This window comes from Ichthyophthirius multifiliis (genome assembly GCF_000220395.1).
Source record: "Ichthyophthirius multifiliis unplaced genomic scaffold scaff_1120509251407, whole genome shotgun sequence".
Classification (NCBI taxonomy): Eukaryota; Ciliophora; class Oligohymenophorea; order Hymenostomatida; genus Ichthyophthirius; species Ichthyophthirius multifiliis.
The window spans coordinates 31,859-51,441 of record NW_004085903.1 but is presented as its reverse complement, the minus strand read 5'-3'; the positions used below and the strand labels follow the sequence as shown (position 1 = coordinate 51,441).

The following is a 19,583-nucleotide window of genomic DNA, read 5'->3' as shown; positions in this document are numbered from 1 at the left end:
TTTAATTATAATATATAATATATATAATTAATTATATACACATATTAATTATAATATATATAATAATATATATATATATATATATATATAAATAAATTATTTTTAAAATGATCTTATTTATTAATCATTTTATAGGTTTAATGCAATCTTAATATACTATATAAGGCCCAAATTCTGGTCTTTTTTCATTTATTTTATCAGCAATTTACGCCGCAACAAATTATTAAAGTCCTTTTTTAAAAATAAAAATAAAAATAATATATTTTAAAATTATACTATCTTCAATTCCATTACTACCACTTTCTTGTAACAAACCAGCTGGCATTTTATTATCAGGATATTATGTTTTCAAAAGTTATATATTTTAATCTTTTTCTCTTAATAATTTTTGAATATTTACCATTTTAGAAATAAACTTTACTTTATTTCTTATAATTTTACTTTCTTTATTTTGATATAAAAAAATTAAATATATTTTCTATTTTTTTACTTTCATTCTTAAAGCTTTTATTAGAATCTTCATACTCATTATTATTATTTTGATTGTTGTTATTTTGCCTATCGTCTGTTTAAAACTTAAAGTTTTTTAAGAAAAGTAGTTCTTTTTCATTTAATTATATATCTTCTTCTTAAATATATTCTTCTGATTCATTCGGTCTAGCAATATAATATAACATTTCGGATACTTTTTCAAGAACAAAAGGAATACTCCAACTAAAAACATCCATAAAATTAGGCAAAAGATAAGGATGATCAGTATAATTATATTATTAAATATTTAATGTATTATTGTCGAATTTTATTATTGCACCTTTATTATTATATACATCACAATAATTTGGTGCACTAAAAATAGTTATAACAATAGGAAAATCGCTTTCATCCCATTTATGCATCTTTATTAATATATATTTTTTTACTTATAAATAAAATACTTTATATCCTTCTAATTATGCTTCATGTGCTCTTATCAGAGATATTAAATTATTTTCTTAAAGGAACCTTTTTACTGCCTATGCTCCATAAAAATATGAACAACCACGCACTTCGTTAAATTTATAAATGCTTTCGCATATTCCTCTATCATTATCTACAGGATCACTCCATAAAAGGTCACAAAAAATACCATATTTTGGTGGTTCTTTGAACCTATCAATTTTTTTAAGGTCATCTAGCTTTTGTAATTAAATAATTATAATATATATATATATATATAAATATATATATATATATATATATATTTATATTTATATTTATATTTATATTTATATTTATATATATTTATTACAGTTATTAGATCAGGAGATATACCACCATGCAAAGCTAAAAATTTCCCGTTTATAATACATGATAAAGGTAATAAATCAAATGAATCCATAATCAAATCATATATTTCTTAATCATATTTGCTTAAACCTTTATATTTTATTAATTTTAAATATATATATTATTTTTTTTTAAAAAAATTTTAAATATATAAATATTTTGATTATTTATTATTTTTACATTCACTTCTAAAATTAAAATATGTAGTCATTTATCTCGATTCGTGATTTCCTCTTAACATAAATAATGTTTATTAAAAGTTTAACTTAAATTCTAATAATTCTCATATATAATTAAAAATATTTATAAATAACAATTACTTTAATTGCGTATAATAAGATCAAGCATTCAATAGAAAATTGTCCTCTATCAACAAAATCTCCTAAAAATATATATTTTGTTGATGTTGGACTACCTCCTACTTCTATAATTTTTAAAAGATCGTAAAATTAACTTTTATTTTTTAATTTTAAATTAATTTTTTATTTAGTTAAACCCATGAATGTCTCCTACTACTACAACTGGATCGCTTAATTATATTATGTTAGGTTCATTTTCTTATTTTTTATATACATATTTATAACTTTTAAAAACTTTAAAAAATATATTTTTTACTTATTATTTTACTAAAATCTTATATTAATTTTATAAAATTTTCTTTTAGTATTCTTCCTTCTTTTGATAAATGATCTTTTATTAATTTCCAATCAGGTTTTCCATCTTTTAAAATATATACATATTTTAAAATTATTTGTAAATATACTTTTTTTCCACATAAGCATATCTGATAAATGACGGTGGGGAGGAGGCTTTACTTTAACAACTTATCTATCTTTTTGTGGATCTGATAAAAGCTCCATATCAGTTTTTATTTTTTTTACGTTAAAAATATATAAATTATTTTAAAAATAAATAAACTTGAAAATAATTTAATTTTTTAAAAAAAAAATTTAAAAATTAATAAAAATTTTAATAATAATATATTTATATACATATTTAAAAAAAATATCATTTCATTGCTGTTTCATATTTTTTTTATTATTATTTATAAAAAGCAATCTCATTTTATAATAATTTATATTCTTGTAATTATTTTTATTATTTTTTATACAATTAATCGAATTCTATTTTTTATTAATCCCTATCTTTGCCATTAGAATCATTTTCTTTTTTGATTTTCTTCATTTATTCATTTAAATTATTCTCTTATTTTTACAATCCACTATTAATTGCCTTTTATTCTCTAACTAATTAATTTTATTAATTTCTCGAAGTTGAAATTTATTTATCTAAAATATCCATTTAAAATTTCTATATTTAAGTAATAAATATACCATACATCTATACATAATTATTCTACTAACCAACACACAAAACTTTAACTTCATTAAGAATTTCATCAAATTTTTACTTAATTAAATTAATATCCTCTTTTCTAATATTACTTTCTATTTTTTCATTAATAATATCCCTTATATATGCAAAACTCTCTTCACTATTAATTTAATTGAAATTCTCCTCCATATCTTAAATAAATTTTTTCAAATATTATAAATACTACTTAAATAATGTATGAGCAACCTCAATATCATGTTTTTTTAATTTAAAAAATATAAGATAAACTTCCTATCTAGCTATTTAAAAGCATTCATTTATTTTTTCCAAACTAATAAATGATTTATTCCAAAGTTAATTTTACATTACTTATTTATATTAATCTACACATTTATGATAAACTGAAATAAATTCGTTTTCTAATAAAATACTAAAGGATTTATAAAGCTAAAATTTATCATTAGAATTTGCATCTTCTATGAATGATTTTACATATTCGATAATCATGTTTTTGGAAAAAGATAGACCTTTAAATTATTTTATTTCACATTTTTTAATTAATCTTTTCAAAAGTAAATCCTTTTCAATTTCGAATTTTTCTTTTTGTTTTATTTTTTAAGATATAATTTCTAGTTCCCGTTTTTTAAAGTATTTTATTATTCTTCTCAAAAGCTTTTTTTGAATCATATTAGCAGTTTAATATGTCGACTCGTCAAATAAAAATTATTCTAAATATTATTAGCCACTTATTTATTTACCTTTCTTTTATAATTCATATGTGCTTTCTGTTAAAATCATTTAAAGTTTTGGCATTAAATGAATTATATGTTCCTTTTATTCTAAACTTTAAAATTCAAAATAATTCTAAATATTAAGAATATCGTATAGATTTATAAAGTTTTCGAACTCTAAATTTTCTGATTATTTTGTTTCTATTATTAGTGTATTTGATATTAAACAAATTATAAAAAATAATTCTTCTTAAATTAATTTTGGTAAATCTTAATTTATATATGCATCTATTTATTTATAATTTTTAATAAATTTTTATCTAAAATTTTTTTTTTAAAAAAATAAATAAATAAATAATTATAAACCTATTAAATATATTTCAGTATCTTAATTTTATATAGGAGAGCTCCAAATATTAATTCCTTCTAAATTCTCATTTTCATTAAATAACTTTTTATTTTATTTTTTAATATTATTATAATATGTATATATCTATATACACATATAATGTTTTACTTAATTATTTTATTAAATAAACTCAAAAAACATATTATTCTTTGTTTTCTCAGTTCTTATAAATGATATAAATCCCACATGCAAACATTCTTCATTTTATTTAAATATCTTTTTTTTATTTATTTTATAGATATTTTGTAATAAATATATAATTGAAAAATTTAACGATGTTTTTGAAAAAAAAAAATATATATATAAATTAAAAATTCAATTAAAAAAAAATGAAATAAAAAAAACAAAAAATAAATAAATTCTAATTTTTTACTTATTCATAATTTAATTCAATTATATTCTTTTACTTATTAAAATAAATAAATTTTGCAAGATATCCTTAAGTATTTTAAACAGAAATATTTTGTTTTTTTAATTTCTAATAAGGCTTTTAAATTATGTTTATAATTAGGCTTTCTCATCAAGACTATCATAAATTTTATCAATATTTTCTTTTAAATTGTTTTTTTTCTTGCAAATCCAATTTTACTTTCTTAAAGCTTTTAATATACATTATTTTAATGGTCAATTGAAATTTCATCAGACAATTTCATTTCATCTTCATCTAATTAATTGTATCTTTTTTTTAAACTGATGGAATTTCCTAATCTTATAAAAAATAATTGTATGACTTATTATTCAAATTATTATTTGTATTTGCAATTTATTTTGTTGTTTAATTTAATTCATTATATGATATATTTTATCCTGAAATGCTTATGTTTAACTATTAAAAACTATTTGTTTTTGAACTAATTTCATTCATAATTATTTTTTATTTTTTAATCAAAAAAATCAATATATTATAATTGATTTAAAAAAATAAAAATAAAACAAATTATTTTTTTTATTAAAAGGAAAAATAATAAAAAAAACAGAAATATGCTCTTTTAAAAAAATAATTGTAAAAAAAAACTAAAATTTTTATATATATAATTTTTATTTTCAGTTTATTAGAAAAAAATATATTAATTTTAATATTTATGATAAATAAAAGTTTAAATAATAATTAAAATTATAAAATAGATTCTTTAAATGTAAACTGATAGAAATATATTGCAAAAAAAAAAAATATATAATACTAATACTAAAATAATATTTCTTTTAATTATATAAAAAGTTATTTAATATTATATTTTAAATAAATTTTAAAATACTTATTTATTAACTCTTATAATTATTATTATTAAAAAAATAAATTCTTTAAATATATAAAAAAAAAAAAAATTGATAAAGATCTGTATTTGTATAATAATAATATATATATATATATATATATATATATATATATTTATATTTTTATATTTATTATGAAAATTCATTATTAGTTTAAATTTTTTTTAAAACATAAATATTTTATAAATTATAATTTTATCTCATTTTATATTTAATTCTATATTTTTTATAGGAATTATAAAATATTAAAATATTGTATTATTATCCATTTTTTTTTTAAAAATAATCTAATATAAATTTTCTAAAATATAATTGTATTAATATAAAAAATAAAAATTATATTGATATTTTCAATTATTTTAAAAAAATAAGATTTTTTATTATAAATATTTAAATAGTTAATAAAACAATTATTTATTTTTTAATTATATAATACTGATAAAATATATCTTAGTATTTTTTATTTAATTTTTATTATTACTAAATATTATATACATTTTGTTTAATTTATACTCAAATAATTTTATATTTATTATTTATAAAAATAAATATTATTTTTTTAAGTAATTATTATTATAATTTTATATTAAATATAAAAATTAAATATTATCTTTTAATTTTTATTATTTTTTACAATTTTTATTCTACTGTATATAATTTGATGTGAATCAAAAAAAACTTTAACTGTAATAATCTAAATAATTATTATATAATAACTTGAAACGTAAAAATAAAACCTAATATATTTATTGTATAAGATTATTTGTAAGATACCAATAATACCCATTTTATGGAAGAGAAATATGCACATAAAACATTGCTAAAAATTTATTTTATATAAAAACTAAACAAAGTTGTTTTAAACATGAGTAGATAATGAATTAAATAAGTGTCTCAATTAAAAAAATAATTTTATAGTTTATGTAGAAAATTCGTTTAATTTTATAAATAATAATTGGAATAACTTTAAATTTTCAAAAATTAGTATATTTATTATATAAAAAGTCCAAAAAACATGCTATAGAATATATAAAATATTGATTGAATTATTTAGAAAATTAATATTTTCGTAAATTAAAAATACATTGTATTTAAAATAATTAAAATAAATAAAAAGATAGTTATATAAAAAGAAAAAAAAAAATATTTAAATATATATATATATATATTGATATATATAAATATATAAATATTAATAGTTATTTTAAATTTAATCATTAATTAAAAATATAATTTAATACTTGTAAATAAATATATTTAAAAAAAAAAAAATAATTTAAATTTTACAAATATAACATTACTTAATTTTATAAAAAAAATAAAAAAAACAAACATTATATATATATATAAATATACTTATAAAAATAATAAAAATCAACTATAAATTTATGCTAACATTTTGTTATTAAAATACTAAAGAAGCATATACAACGCCTCGAAATATTAAAAAAAAGCATAAAAATTCAATTAGAAACTTTGAATATTTATATTGTAAAATAAAAAAATATAAATCATAAATAATAACTATAAAATAAAAAAAAGCCGAATTAGATTTTTCAATTGATCCAACAAAAGATTTCCATCATAAATTAGAGGAACTAAAAAACTTAAAAGATTATCGAAAAGACATAGCGATTAAAATAAATAACTTCCAAGGTTATTTTAAAATAGACATGTGGTTTTAACTAGAATAATGTATGCGTATGATATCCAGGATAACAACAATATGTTTTTATTAAAGTAAATTAACTAAACATCATCTAAAAGTATTAAAAGGTCATATATTATTTATGTAAAAAAATCAATTACGTATAATTTTTTGCGATAACAATTTATCTGATATAGATTTAAATTATTTTTTATTTGGAAACAATGAAATAATGTTAAATTAAATTCAAAACAGCTTCCTTACACTCTACATAAGTAACAACTTTGGAGTTTTCAAGGAAAAATTCATTGAAAAAATCAAAGATAAACTCACTTTAGTGGAACCCTCCTAAATAGATAAAACAAAAGGAGTAATAAGTATAAATCCGCGCGGACATGAATAGAATATATATTAACCAGTGTAGTTTTTTAGACTCTCATGTTCTAAATGTTTAAAATAAACCATTATAGAAACTGATAAAAGGCAAGAAAAATCCCTTGAAGTCATCTTAGATACATTACTTCCATAAGATTAGGTAAATAGGGTCGTTAAATTGGACTTTTCGTACCTTTTGGTTAAAAATATTTACCTTTTGTAAAGATTGTGGAGGGAAATTACTTCTTGTCATTCTATTAGGCATTTATATTTGTAGAATTTAAAGGAATTTATAGTAGATTCGTTTGCCTAGACTGTTAAGAGTAGAAATTTTCATATTTAGAAGCTTAATTTGAGCTTTTCAGTGATTAATGCGCATTCTTTTGGCTTGATTTTTTAAGGAATTTCATCGGAAAAATTGGTTTTTTAAGGATGCAATTTAGGAAATTTACATTTCGAAAGTTTGAAAAATTCATTCAATAAAAAAAACAAATTGAAATATTATTTAACTCATTTAGATATTTCTTAGAATGAGAAAATTGGCGAAGAAGGCTTTTATACATTGGGGAAGTATTTAAAATAGTTTTAAAGTCTTTTTGTGCTTAAAATGAATAACTGTGAACTAAATGACGCCAAAATACTCAAATTTATTAATAATAATGATACTTTTTCTACACAAGATGTATAAGAATTTGAATTGAAAAATAGTTTAAAAACACTAGAAATTAACTCCAATCCTAATATTTAATAAAAAGGGTATTAGGGGCTTTTTTAGTGGCTTGTTTCATTCAAATAATTCGAAAAAATTGACATTTCTTTTAATAAAATTTCCGTTTTTTTAGAAAATTATTAAATTGGATTTTTTGGTAAAATTAAGCATTTGAACATATCTTAAAATCCCGAAATTCCTATAGAAATATGGGAACTAATTTTTAATTAGATTTAATCTTCAAAAAATCTTGAAAAGCTTGAAATTTAAAATTGCAATTTAAACGATGCAAAAATAATGGCTATTTCAAAAATTCTTCTAGGACTAGATGTTTAAGTTAACCAATACATTACACATATAAATATTTCCGGGAATCCTATATGTTCAGAGGAGGCCCATATATTATTTACCAGTGCTATAATGAAGTTTAAATAATTAAAAAGTATCCATTTATAATGTATTTAGTTGAATAAAGCTAATTTTTTACCACTTGTTAATGCTTTGTAGTCTGCTAATTCACTTTTCGAGTAATTATAGGTTTTAAATTTGTCTGAAAACAGCGAACTAGGGGAATATGAATGGGGTGAAATATTTAATATACTAAAAGATAGCAAAATAATGAGGTTTTTGGACTTAAGTAAGTGCTGTTTAGACGAGAAAATCTGCAAGAAAATTTATGAAAAAATAAATGGAAAATGCTTTTTATTTGAAAGTTTGGAAGAGCTAATTTTATCTAATAATTTTACTATTGGAAAAGGTTGGGAATATTTAAGTTTGGTTTTAAAGTAATTTAAGAGAATTAAATTTTTGGATTTAACCGAAAGTATTTATTTTGATTCTGAAATAGATTTTATTTTGGAGTCTTTTTAAAATAATTATAATTCTTAAAATAAAAATAATTAAATATTTTAGGAAAATTATTTAGTTTAGAGTTTAGAAAAATTAGTTTTTAAAAGTAATTTTGCCTTAACAAGTTATGGATGGAATTCTTTTTGGTAAATAATTGGTTTATTTTAGAACATATCACATTTATCCGTTTAATCATGTAAATTAGATGATTAAAAAATAAAAAACATGTATAAAATTCTTGATTAATCTTAAATATTAAATTCACTATAAGATTTAGATTTATATGGAAATGGATATTTTACAGTAGAAGGATGGAAAATTTTATTTTCTATACTTGTTAAATGCAAAAAATTAGCGAAAATAGATCTTAGTTTTTGTTTTTTAGATGATATTAAAATGATAGAAATATCATAAATTCTTAATTCACAAAATAATAACGGTGGTGAAGATTTTTTGCTTAAAAAAACTCTAAAAAGTATAATATTAACTGGATAAGAAAAAGTATTATTAAAAAATATTATATTTATATAAAAATATATTAATAATATATATATATATATATATATATATTTATAAATATATCATATAAAAATAAATATATTAATATATATATATTAATAATTTTATATATTCAGTTAGGTGAAAAGGGTTTTCAAAATTTACTTTAAGTACTTACTGGTCGAGAAGTTTAAGCAAAATAATCGCTTTAAAATTCTAATTTAACTTCATTATGTGAATAAATAAATATAAATTTGTTGTAACGTGTAAATCTTAGTTAACAACTATAAAAAATAAGCATTGATTATAACACAAGAATATAACCTTCTGGATTTTATTATTTATTTAAATAATTATCTTTATATTAGTATTTAAATGAACTTTCAATGAAGAAGTGTTAATTAAATGACGCCAAAATAGAGGCTATTATGAATGCTATATAAAATAATAATTAAAAAATATAAGTCTAAGTCTAGCCAATCTAATAATGCTTATAGTCTTTAAATATTAGTGGAAATTAAAAAATATCAAAGAATTGTTGGAAATAATTTATTGAGTTCATAGGAAATTTTCAAGATATTTAAAAATTATATTTTAACGATTGTTAATTAAATGATGAAATTGTAAGTTTTTATAATAACATTATTTTTTTAAAAAAAAACAAAATATTATAAAAGATTAAAATTATAGCAAATTAATTTAAAAATTCTGTTAATTTAATCAAAAATATTAAAGCACTTGATATAGGAAGTAATTCAAAAATGAGTTAGATTAGTCTTTAATTATTTTTTATGATTTTAGCAGATACACATTTATAGTATTTATCTTTAGAAAACTGTTAATTAAATGAATAGAAGCTTTAAGCATTTTTCAATTGTTTAAATTAAAGTGAATTACAAAAATACTTATTGTAATTAGATTTATCAAAAAACCCGAAAATATCAGAAACATGCTATAAAAAGTTATTCTAAAATATAAAAAATTTAGAATGTTTAAGTTATTTTTAATTATAACATTGTGGTTTAAACAATGATAAAGTATACTATTTTATTTAAGAAATAGAAAAAAACATTAACTTTACAGAAAGTTTGATAAGTATCTAACTTTTTGGTTCTTACAAAATTACTGATGATGTCTGGTTAAAATTTTTAATGCAATTTCTAAATGCATTATTGTATAAAATTTAGGATTTGAATTTTGTAATTTTAGAGAATAGACATGCAAAGTAAAATATAATTTGATAAAAATATTAAATATATAAAAATACAAAATTATTATTACATATTTATATATTTAAATATAAAATATAAATATAAATATTTATATATTTTTATATTCATACATTTATATATTTGTATATTTATATATTTGTATATTAATACATATATTTTAAAATAATAGCATCTTTATAATTCACTTTCTAATTCCAGTTCTTAATCTATTAATTGTATTAAGAAAATAAATTTAACTGGTAATAATAAAATTAATACCAGAGGATGGAATTTTGTTTTTAAGTTATTTTCTTTACTTAAATATTTGAATTATTTAAGTATTAGTCTTTGTGACTTGCAAGATGATCAATTGCAATAAATTCAAGAATATAATAATGTAAAGAATGTAAATTGGTAAATTAAGAAAATAAATATTAGTTATAATAATTAAATAACAAATAATGTATGGACTTCATTTTTTTTAATAATATCTAATTTTTAGTAAAAAATATTTTTTTTATACAAATATAAAAGTTGAAATTAAAAAATTAATATTAATAAGTAAATTAGAAACTTTAAATATGATTGATTGTAATTTTAATAATGAAACTATTAAAATTTTAATGAAAACGTCAACAAATTTAAAGCATTTTAAAAAATTAAATATCTCAAACAATAAAAATATCAATATACAAGGATATATAACCTTATTTTAAAATTTATAAAGTAGTTTTAAAAATATTTAATCTGTTTTAATTGATAAAAATGGTCTAAACCATAACGATATAAAAATAATAGTTTAAAAAATGACTTACTAATCTTATTTATAAACAATAACAAAAGTATATTAAAAAAAAATTAAAAAAAAAATAAAAAGAAAAAAAAAGAAAAAAAAAAATTTAAACAATTTCTAAAAATCATTAAAAGTAATAAAATGTGAAAATTAAGATTTCGAAAATGTAATATAAAACATATACATTTAATAAGAATAAAAAAAATATTAAAAAAAATTTACATTATAAATGAATATATTAGATAATAAATATTTCATTTTAGATGAACTTCCCAAAAAACTATCATCTGCAATAAATAAACTAAATAAATACTTTATGGAATATAAAAATATTAAAATATAAAGAAATATTCTGACAAATTAAGTTATTTATAATCTAGGAATATTTAATCCTTAAATATTAAATGAAATGTTTTTAAAATTAATAACTGAAAAAAAAAGTTTTCAATGTATTTTACTTCCTAAGGATTAATTCATTTAACAAAAATTTTCTCTTATAGTTTCGAAAAACAAGAAATGGAACCTTATCCCTATAGGATTTTATTTAATCATTATAATTATGATTATTTAATAAATAGATATAAAAACATTTATATGTTAAATAATTCTTATGATTGTGATTGTGAACCTTTAACATATACTTTTTTAAAAGAAGTTTATTAAAAATTTGAAAATACAGACGTTAACTAAATCTATTTTGACTATGTATTATCTAATAGTTTCTAAAAAAGTAAAAAATAATATAATAAAAATTAAAAATAATAATATGCATATATAGATATAATGGAATAAGGTGGTGAAGTTTATTTAATAAATTTCGTAAAATTACTTCCTCCAAAAATGATAGAATTTTAATAAGCAATAACATTATCATGTTGGAAAGCCTTATATTCAATACTATATAATTCATATAACATATAATCTGTAAATATGAGCTATGATATAAACTCTGTGGCAAATGTAGGAATTGCATTTGCCTGGAGAGAACATTTATATTATAATTATAAACCAAGTAATTGTTTAGGCAGAATTTTAAAAGCCACAGTGTATAAATTTTTATCTTTTTTCGTTATAGACGTACCTAATTTTTAATTTAACCAAGATACCACAAAGCTAAATGAAGAATTAAAAAATAGCCAAAATTTTTATATTACGATGGTTTTTATGACCATTTTATATTATTTAATATTAGTTTTTGTGCCCTATTATATCACTATTAGGCAAGAACAAAACATTTGTAAAACAGGAGTTAGTAGTTATTCACATGCAATTTATTTTATTTTTGCTTTTATTTCGGCTGTTTTAGAACTGAAATTGTTTGTTAGGGTAACCTCTATTATAGGTTATATGCTCCCAGATCCTATGGAGGATAAATCATATGACTAGAATAAGGTTTATAGTAAATTAACGATGTTTATTAATGAAATAAAATATAAATTAAAAGGGAAAAAAGAAATATTTTATTTAGTTTCTTTTGTTTAAAGCTAATTGAGTAAATATGACAATTATAATGACTTATGTTTTGTTATTGTCGTTTATCATTGTAAATACAACTTTTTGGCAACTTTACTTTTAATTATAATTGCTTTTAATATGACGTGTAATCTTTTGAAGTTTTTTAGTGTTTTTTTTAACTATTATAAATAAAAGGGTAGACTTTTTTCTACTCATTATATAAATTAATTTTATGAAATTTCAATGCTTTTAGAATGTGTGGCTTTGGGAGATGTTTTAGACTTTGTCGCACCTTTTAATATATCAATGATTCCTAATAATAGATTCATGAAATACTTTTTTTAAAATCTGGCTGGGAAGTCTATTTCTAATAAAATTCTTAATGCTTTCATGAGATTTTCGTTTGAGGATTTACCACAACTTATTTTAGGGTTAGTCTTTTTTTTCTATAGTTTTTAAGAAAGTGTCAATTATAATACTATTCTTACAATTATTACCAGTACAATGTCATTAGGAATTTCAGTTTTTAATTTTTTGAGTATAAGGCCTCTTATTATTACACAGTTAGACTTTAACAAATTGATTAATGAAAAAAAGTAAAGTTATTATAAATAGGCGTAAAATATTGTTTATAATGAAGAAATTTAACTTAAATAATGGATTTGTGAGTTCAAGAAATAAGAGTATGATAGTGTTATATCAGTAGCTTAAGAAATGAATAATAATAATGAAATTTATAGAAATTATATAAATTTTGAGCAAAATAATTGTAAATTTATTAAGTAATTAGTATGAATTTTTAAAAAAAATATATTATAATAAAAAAGTAATTAATTAATATATATATATATATGTTATATTTAAAAAAAAAATTATGATTTCTTTTTAATTTTAAAATTTATAGTTTATATAATGAATTAAAAAAAATTAATAATTAAAATTATTTATATAATAATAGTAATATTAAAATATTATTAAAATAGATAATAAATTATATACTTGTAAATTTTTTAAATATTACAGATTATAAATTTAAATAAAAAAATATAATCAGATTTATATAATATAATTTTTATAAAAAAGAACCAAATAAAATAAAAAATTATGTAAAATTTATGATTAAAATTATTAAATTATTATAAAAAAAACAATAAGTAATATATAAAAAAATAAAAAAAATTGAGTAAATATTTTTAAATTAAAACAATAAAATATATATATTATAAAGCGATAATATTATATATAAAAAAATATTTAATAAAAAATAAAGAATATAGAAAAAAATAAAAAAATTTAAATTATAAAAATAATTTTAAGTATATATTTACTCTATTATTACTAATATATATGATTATATATTAAATAAAAATAATGAATATAAACATTTATATAAATATAAAATATAAAAATATAAAAAAATTAATATATAAATAAATATATGTATATATATAATATATATTAAAATATATATTTATTAATATATAATTATTAAATTATATATATATATATAATTAATTAATTTTATCTTTAATTTTTATATATTTAATATCTTTTTTTATTTTTTAAAATTTTTATTTATAAATAAATAAGTTTTTTTTTTATTAAATAATTTAATTAATTTTTTTTATAATTTATATTTTTTGTTTACAATATTTCTAAAATTTTTTTTTTTTTTGTATTTTTTTATATTTTATTTTTTTGTATAAAAATAATAGTTTTTATTTACTTTTAATATATAATTTTATTAGATTAATAAAGTATTTTTACTAATAAATTTTAATAATCTATTATATAATATAAATATATCTTCAATAATTTTAATATTATATTTTTAAAATTAAATTGATGATTTTAACCTAAAATAATATATATATATATATTTATATATTTATTATTAAAAATATTATTATAATAATATTTTGCATTTATATATTTGAAATAAAAAAAAAAAATTATATTTTCTATAATATATATAAATATTTTATTTTTGATTAATTAAATTAAAATTAATTTATAGGATTTATCAAATATTTTAATTTTTTATAAAAAAATGCAATTTAAATTTAATATATTTTTATTTTTTTGCTATAAATAATTTGTATTTATTAATAATTTTTTTTTTGTAATTAAATTTATATATTTTTTTAAGAAAAAAATAAATAATTTAAAAATAAATAAAAAAAATATTTTTATTTATTATATTTTATTTTTATATATTTTTTATTATATTTAATTATAGATTTATTTTTAAAATATATTTGATTATTATTTATTTATAAATTAATTTATAATTTTATCAAAAAAATTATTAATAAAAAATATATATAAAATCTATATTAAAAAAAAATTATAAAATTATTATATATAAATATATAATAGTTATTAAAATTTTGATTATATTAAATAAATATTTATAATATAAAAATTTTAAATTCTCTTATTTTATAAATAATAAATTAATAAAAAAATAATAATTTATACAAAAAAAATGAACTAAATAAAAAAAATAAAAGTTGAAAATCCTATAGTAGAACTAGATAGCGAATAAATGAGTTAATCAGTTTGGAACATAATTAAAAAACGTTTAATATTTCCATTTTTAGACGTCCCAATAAAATATTACGATCTCAGTATCGCCTAACGTGATAAAACAAACAATAAAATAACTACTGATGCTGCTTTAAGTATAGTTTAACATAAAGTAGGTATAAAATGTCCATCATTAGGCGCTGATATATAAATGGCTCGAGAATTTGAAAGAATAAAAGGCTGGGATTGCCCTAATGTAACAATAGGAAATATATTAAACGGCACATTATTTGCACAACCAATATTAATAAAAAACATAAAAAAAGTAATACCTAATTGGAAAAATCCAATAATAGTTGGTAAACTTTAAAAAAATAAAAAATCGTATTCTTATTATATAAAAAAATAGCAAGATAAGTATTTCAAGATTTTATAAGTTTCGACGAAAAATAAGTTTAAAATCTCGAATTAAAATTCACAAACGAAAAATCTTTAAAAATTCAAGATTTTTCATCCACAAAAGGCAGTATATTGGGTTTTATTATGTACAACACTGAAGAATATATGATCCAATTTGCCAAAGACTGTTTTGAATATGCCCTAGAGATAAAGTTTCCACTCTATTTTAGCACAAGGGCAGACTTATATGCTGAATATGATGAAAAACTTGTCCAAATATTCCAAAACATGTACCAATAAACCTACAAAACGCTTTTTTTTAAAAAAAATATAATCTACGAACACAAAAACAATCAAGATATGTTAATTTTTGCCCTTAAATCTTAAGGAGGATTTGTATGGGCTTGCAAAAGATACGATGGCGAAATTCACTCATAATTAGTCTCTTAAGGATTTGGGAATTCTGGCTTAACGACAAATTTACTATTTGCATAATAAGAAAAGGCTTTATATGTAGTTTCGAGTTATTTTAGATAATAATTTTAGTAAGGAAAAGAAATCTATACAAATGCTATAGCATGTATTTTTGTATGGATTTAAGGATTATTATATAGGGGAAAATTAGATGGAAATTAATAATTGATTTCGTTTTGTTAGTTGCTGTAAAAAAGCGTGATCTTATGTAGCGAAAATGAAGCTTTTGGGAAAGAATTGATTGAAGAAAAAGAAAAGTTTGAGGTTTTAGAAAAATTAATTGAAAGTGTTTAAAAAAATATGATAAATAATTTATATCCTAAAGCTAAGTTATGAATATTTTTATAAAAATGTATAAAGTTTTTTTTAATTTGTTTTTTATATTAATTTTCCTTAATAAAAAATATATATATATAAGGAAAAAACATTTTATACATATGTATATATATAAATTATAAATATAAATATATTATAATAATATATATATATTTATATTTTATATTTATATCATTTTTAATATTTAAAAAATGCCTATAATAAAATATCTATAAATAAATATAATTTATTTTAAATTAAGAATATTTTATATTTATATATTATAATTAATTTAGTTTTTTATAATATATATTATTAATTTTTTTTATATTATTTATTTATATATAATTATTTAAATTTGTAATTTATATAAAAATATTTCTTTTTATTTGAATATTAATTAATTTTTTTAATATAAATTTTTATTTATGTAAAAATAAATTTTTTTATATATCTTTTAATATATTAAGAGTTAAATTAAGTAAAAAAAAATTATTCTTTATTTAATACATAATTATAAATATTTATAAATAAAAAATACATTATTTCCAAAATATATTATTTTTTTTTTTTATATTTAATAATATTACAAATAATTTTTTATAAATAGATATCTAAAAATTATTTTATTAATATTATATATATAACTTTAAAAAAATAATATATAATATTTATTAATTTATATATAATTAAAATATATATAAAATATATATATATATTTAATAAATAATAATAATAATTATATTATATAAACATAGAATAAATATAATATTAGAAATATAAAAACTTTACGAAATATTGGTTTTTATATAAATAATTAATTTTATTGAAATAAATTAAACTATATTATTTAATTTACATAAATTAGAATTGATAAATCTTGAATTTTATTTATTTGTATAAATAATAGACACATTATATTTTAACATATTTTCGGAAGATAAAATATTCATTATCCTTATGCATCTAAAAATATTTGTAATCAACATAAAAAACTTTATATCAATTAATTATAATATAAATTAATATATATTTTTCCCAATTATTATTGATTAACCTTCTTGTTTATTAATAATGATATTTTTATATATTTTTAAATTTCTGCAGTTAGATTTTTTAATTATTTTAAATTGTTAAATATATTTTTATCTTATTATAAAGTTATTATATATTTCAAAAATCAATGATTTATATTTATTATATGCTCTATAAATTTTTTAATTATAAACAAATTCTTATTTAAAATAGAATAAATTCAAATATCCATACTTGATTTTATAAGTAAAAATGTATAAATAATTATTCTTTAATATTCTTTTGTTTTAATTATAAATGCAAAAAAAAACATGGATTTTATATGATATAAAGTAATTTTTAAGGTCAGAGAAACAGTAAATTAAATTTAAATAAAATGAAAAATAATAAAAAAATATATTAAAATTAAAAGTTTGTAATATATATATTTAATACAATTGAATATTAAAAAAAATAACTATATAAAATAAATAAAAATTAAATATAATATAATAAAATAAAATAAAATAAAAAATATGTCAAATAAATATTCATAATAATATTAAAACTAATCTTAAAAAATAATTACTTATTAATAAAATAAAATAAACTAATACTATGATAAATTAAAAAATAAATCACAAAAATATATAATAAGATAGGAATAAGATTATTTAAATAAATGGTCATATTGTAACCCAGATAATAATAATGATGATTTACCTAATCCATATAAGTAAAAAGATATAATATTAAAAAAATAAAAAAATAAAAATATATATATTTAAATATATATATATATATATATATATATATATATACATATATATATATATATAAATTTATATAATATACTATTTTCATTCAATTAATTTTTAATTATTTTTATTTATTAGTATATATAATATGACTAATTTATTTTTTATTCCATTTCATTTTTTTTTTAAATATTAAAAAATATAACAAATATTTTATTTTTTATTATATATATAAATCATATAATATCACAAATTTAAATAGATTTATAAATGAAATATTATAAGATGAAATATTAAAAGAAGTATATATATAAATTAACCAAATCTAAAAAAAGGAATAAGACCCTAATTATGACGAATAGTTATAAATAGCTTATTCTCAAGGTGAATTTTCTATTTCATCCTTAACCTAAATTTAAACAAAAGATTTTGATATTTATACTAATCTAATAATAGTAGGTGATTAGGAATCAAATATTTTTATTTTAGACACTAAAAAAAAGCCACTGTTTTAAAATTTGAAGAACTATCTTAATTTTCTAAAAGCCACATTATATGTATTTAAACTTCATACATATTCTCTTAAGTATTAACAATTGCAATTACTTAATAATCCTAAAATAAAATATATATATTAGCATTTTTTCCAAATGAAAATAAAATTTTAAATTGGTTTTAAATTATTCCTCCAACAAATATTACTTTTGATTTATAAAATTACAAAATAAGCTCAAATTCTACTTTTTTAGCTATTTCTTCACAAAACTATTAATAATTATTTATTTACAAACTCCCAGAAGTAAAAAAAGACGAAGAAATAAATATATAAAAATTAGAAAAACCTTTATAAGATACTTTTTATAAAATAGATATATAAAAAAAGGATATTTTTATTAATTTTTTCTTCCTTGATAATATTATAAATACACCAAATAGTAAAAAAATATTCAAAAAATGCACTAAAAAATAAGTTTGTAAATCAATTTTGCTTTCCTATTAAAAGTCTTCTCTTTTTTCATTCTAGAATCTAACTTCATCTTTTTAAAAAAAAGACTACCATACTCTTTATTAAATAACCTAAACTTAAATAAACGATACTTAAAAATACATTGCCTTTGCCTTATAAGATGGTTCAATACTTATATGGAATAATTATTTAAACATTGATGAATTTTATCTTTCTAGACATAAATAATAAATATGTACATTAGCTTTTTTCGAAGAAAAGCTACTACTTTCAGGCTCAATTAATGGTGAATTATTCATACATGATTTAAGTTAAGGTGGTTAAGTGACAAAAAGATCAAATTTATTCGAAAGTAAAATACCATATTCGATTACTTCTATAAATATTAGTAGGTGTGGTATTGCTTATGTATTTGATAGTTTAGGAAACGGAAGATTATATAATTTAAATATTCCGAACAAAATAGCTAAAGTGGAATCTTTATAAAATATTGGATAAGATTAAATCCCAAAA

At 16.5% G+C, this 19,583-nt stretch overlaps 2 protein-coding genes across 2 annotated transcripts, besides 31 other annotated features; one reads left to right on the top strand and one right to left on the bottom strand. All coding sequences in view use genetic code 6, as the record gives it.

The window, feature by feature from the left end:
• Positions 1–6: 6 nt before the first annotated feature.
• Positions 7–90: a microsatellite.
• Positions 91–124: 34 nt separating this feature from the next.
• On the bottom strand, positions 125–2,186 carry IMG5_197880 (ser thr protein phosphatase family protein, putative; the record flags this gene model as incomplete). Its single annotated transcript, XM_004024155.1, has 8 exons — positions 125–440; positions 526–1,175; positions 1,289–1,416; positions 1,507–1,591; positions 1,647–1,779; positions 1,823–1,883; positions 1,942–2,046; positions 2,090–2,186. 8 exons carry the CDS (start codon positions 2,184–2,186, stop codon positions 125–127), a joined length of 1,575 nt encoding a protein of 524 aa, XP_004024204.1.
• Positions 1,194–1,281: a microsatellite.
• Positions 2,187–5,157: 2,971 nt separating the features above from the next.
• Positions 5,158–5,197: a microsatellite.
• A 1,022-nt stretch (positions 5,198–6,219) lies between these two features.
• Positions 6,220–6,264: a microsatellite.
• Positions 6,228–6,269: a microsatellite.
• A 2,884-nt stretch (positions 6,270–9,153) lies between these two features.
• Positions 9,154–9,220: a microsatellite.
• Positions 9,172–9,272: a microsatellite.
• A 1,199-nt stretch (positions 9,273–10,471) lies between these two features.
• Positions 10,472–10,532: a microsatellite.
• A 682-nt stretch (positions 10,533–11,214) lies between these two features.
• Positions 11,215–11,264: a microsatellite.
• Positions 11,216–11,264: a microsatellite.
• A 2,582-nt stretch (positions 11,265–13,846) lies between these two features.
• Positions 13,847–13,879: a microsatellite.
• An 88-nt stretch (positions 13,880–13,967) lies between these two features.
• Positions 13,968–14,120: a microsatellite.
• Positions 14,001–14,122: a microsatellite.
• Positions 14,003–14,126: a microsatellite.
• Positions 14,037–14,124: a microsatellite.
• Positions 14,127–14,145: 19 nt separating the features above from the next.
• Positions 14,146–14,193: a microsatellite.
• Positions 14,194–14,386: 193 nt separating this feature from the next.
• Positions 14,387–14,438: a microsatellite.
• Positions 14,439–14,801: 363 nt separating this feature from the next.
• Positions 14,802–14,845: a microsatellite.
• Positions 14,812–14,894: a microsatellite.
• Positions 14,895–15,060: 166 nt separating this feature from the next.
• Positions 15,061–15,120: a microsatellite.
• Positions 15,088–16,463, top strand: IMG5_197870 (mitochondrial isocitrate dehydrogenase, putative). The gene is made up of 2 exons (XM_004024154.1): positions 15,088–15,502; positions 15,553–16,463. The coding sequence occupies exons 1-2, from the start codon at positions 15,103–15,105 to the stop codon at positions 16,350–16,352; spliced, it is 1,200 nt and encodes a 399-aa protein (XP_004024203.1). The 5' UTR covers positions 15,088–15,102; the 3' UTR covers positions 16,353–16,463.
• Positions 16,457–16,504: a microsatellite.
• Positions 16,457–16,506: a microsatellite.
• Positions 16,507–16,598: 92 nt separating this feature from the next.
• Positions 16,599–16,666: a microsatellite.
• A 290-nt stretch (positions 16,667–16,956) lies between these two features.
• Positions 16,957–17,021: a microsatellite.
• Positions 16,990–17,069: a microsatellite.
• Positions 17,026–17,084: a microsatellite.
• Positions 17,085–17,330: 246 nt separating this feature from the next.
• Positions 17,331–17,363: a microsatellite.
• A 448-nt stretch (positions 17,364–17,811) lies between these two features.
• Positions 17,812–17,875: a microsatellite.
• Positions 17,828–17,878: a microsatellite.
• A 241-nt stretch (positions 17,879–18,119) lies between these two features.
• Positions 18,120–18,199: a microsatellite.
• A 168-nt stretch (positions 18,200–18,367) lies between these two features.
• Positions 18,368–18,404: a microsatellite.
• Positions 18,405–19,583: the final 1,179 nt, after the last annotated feature.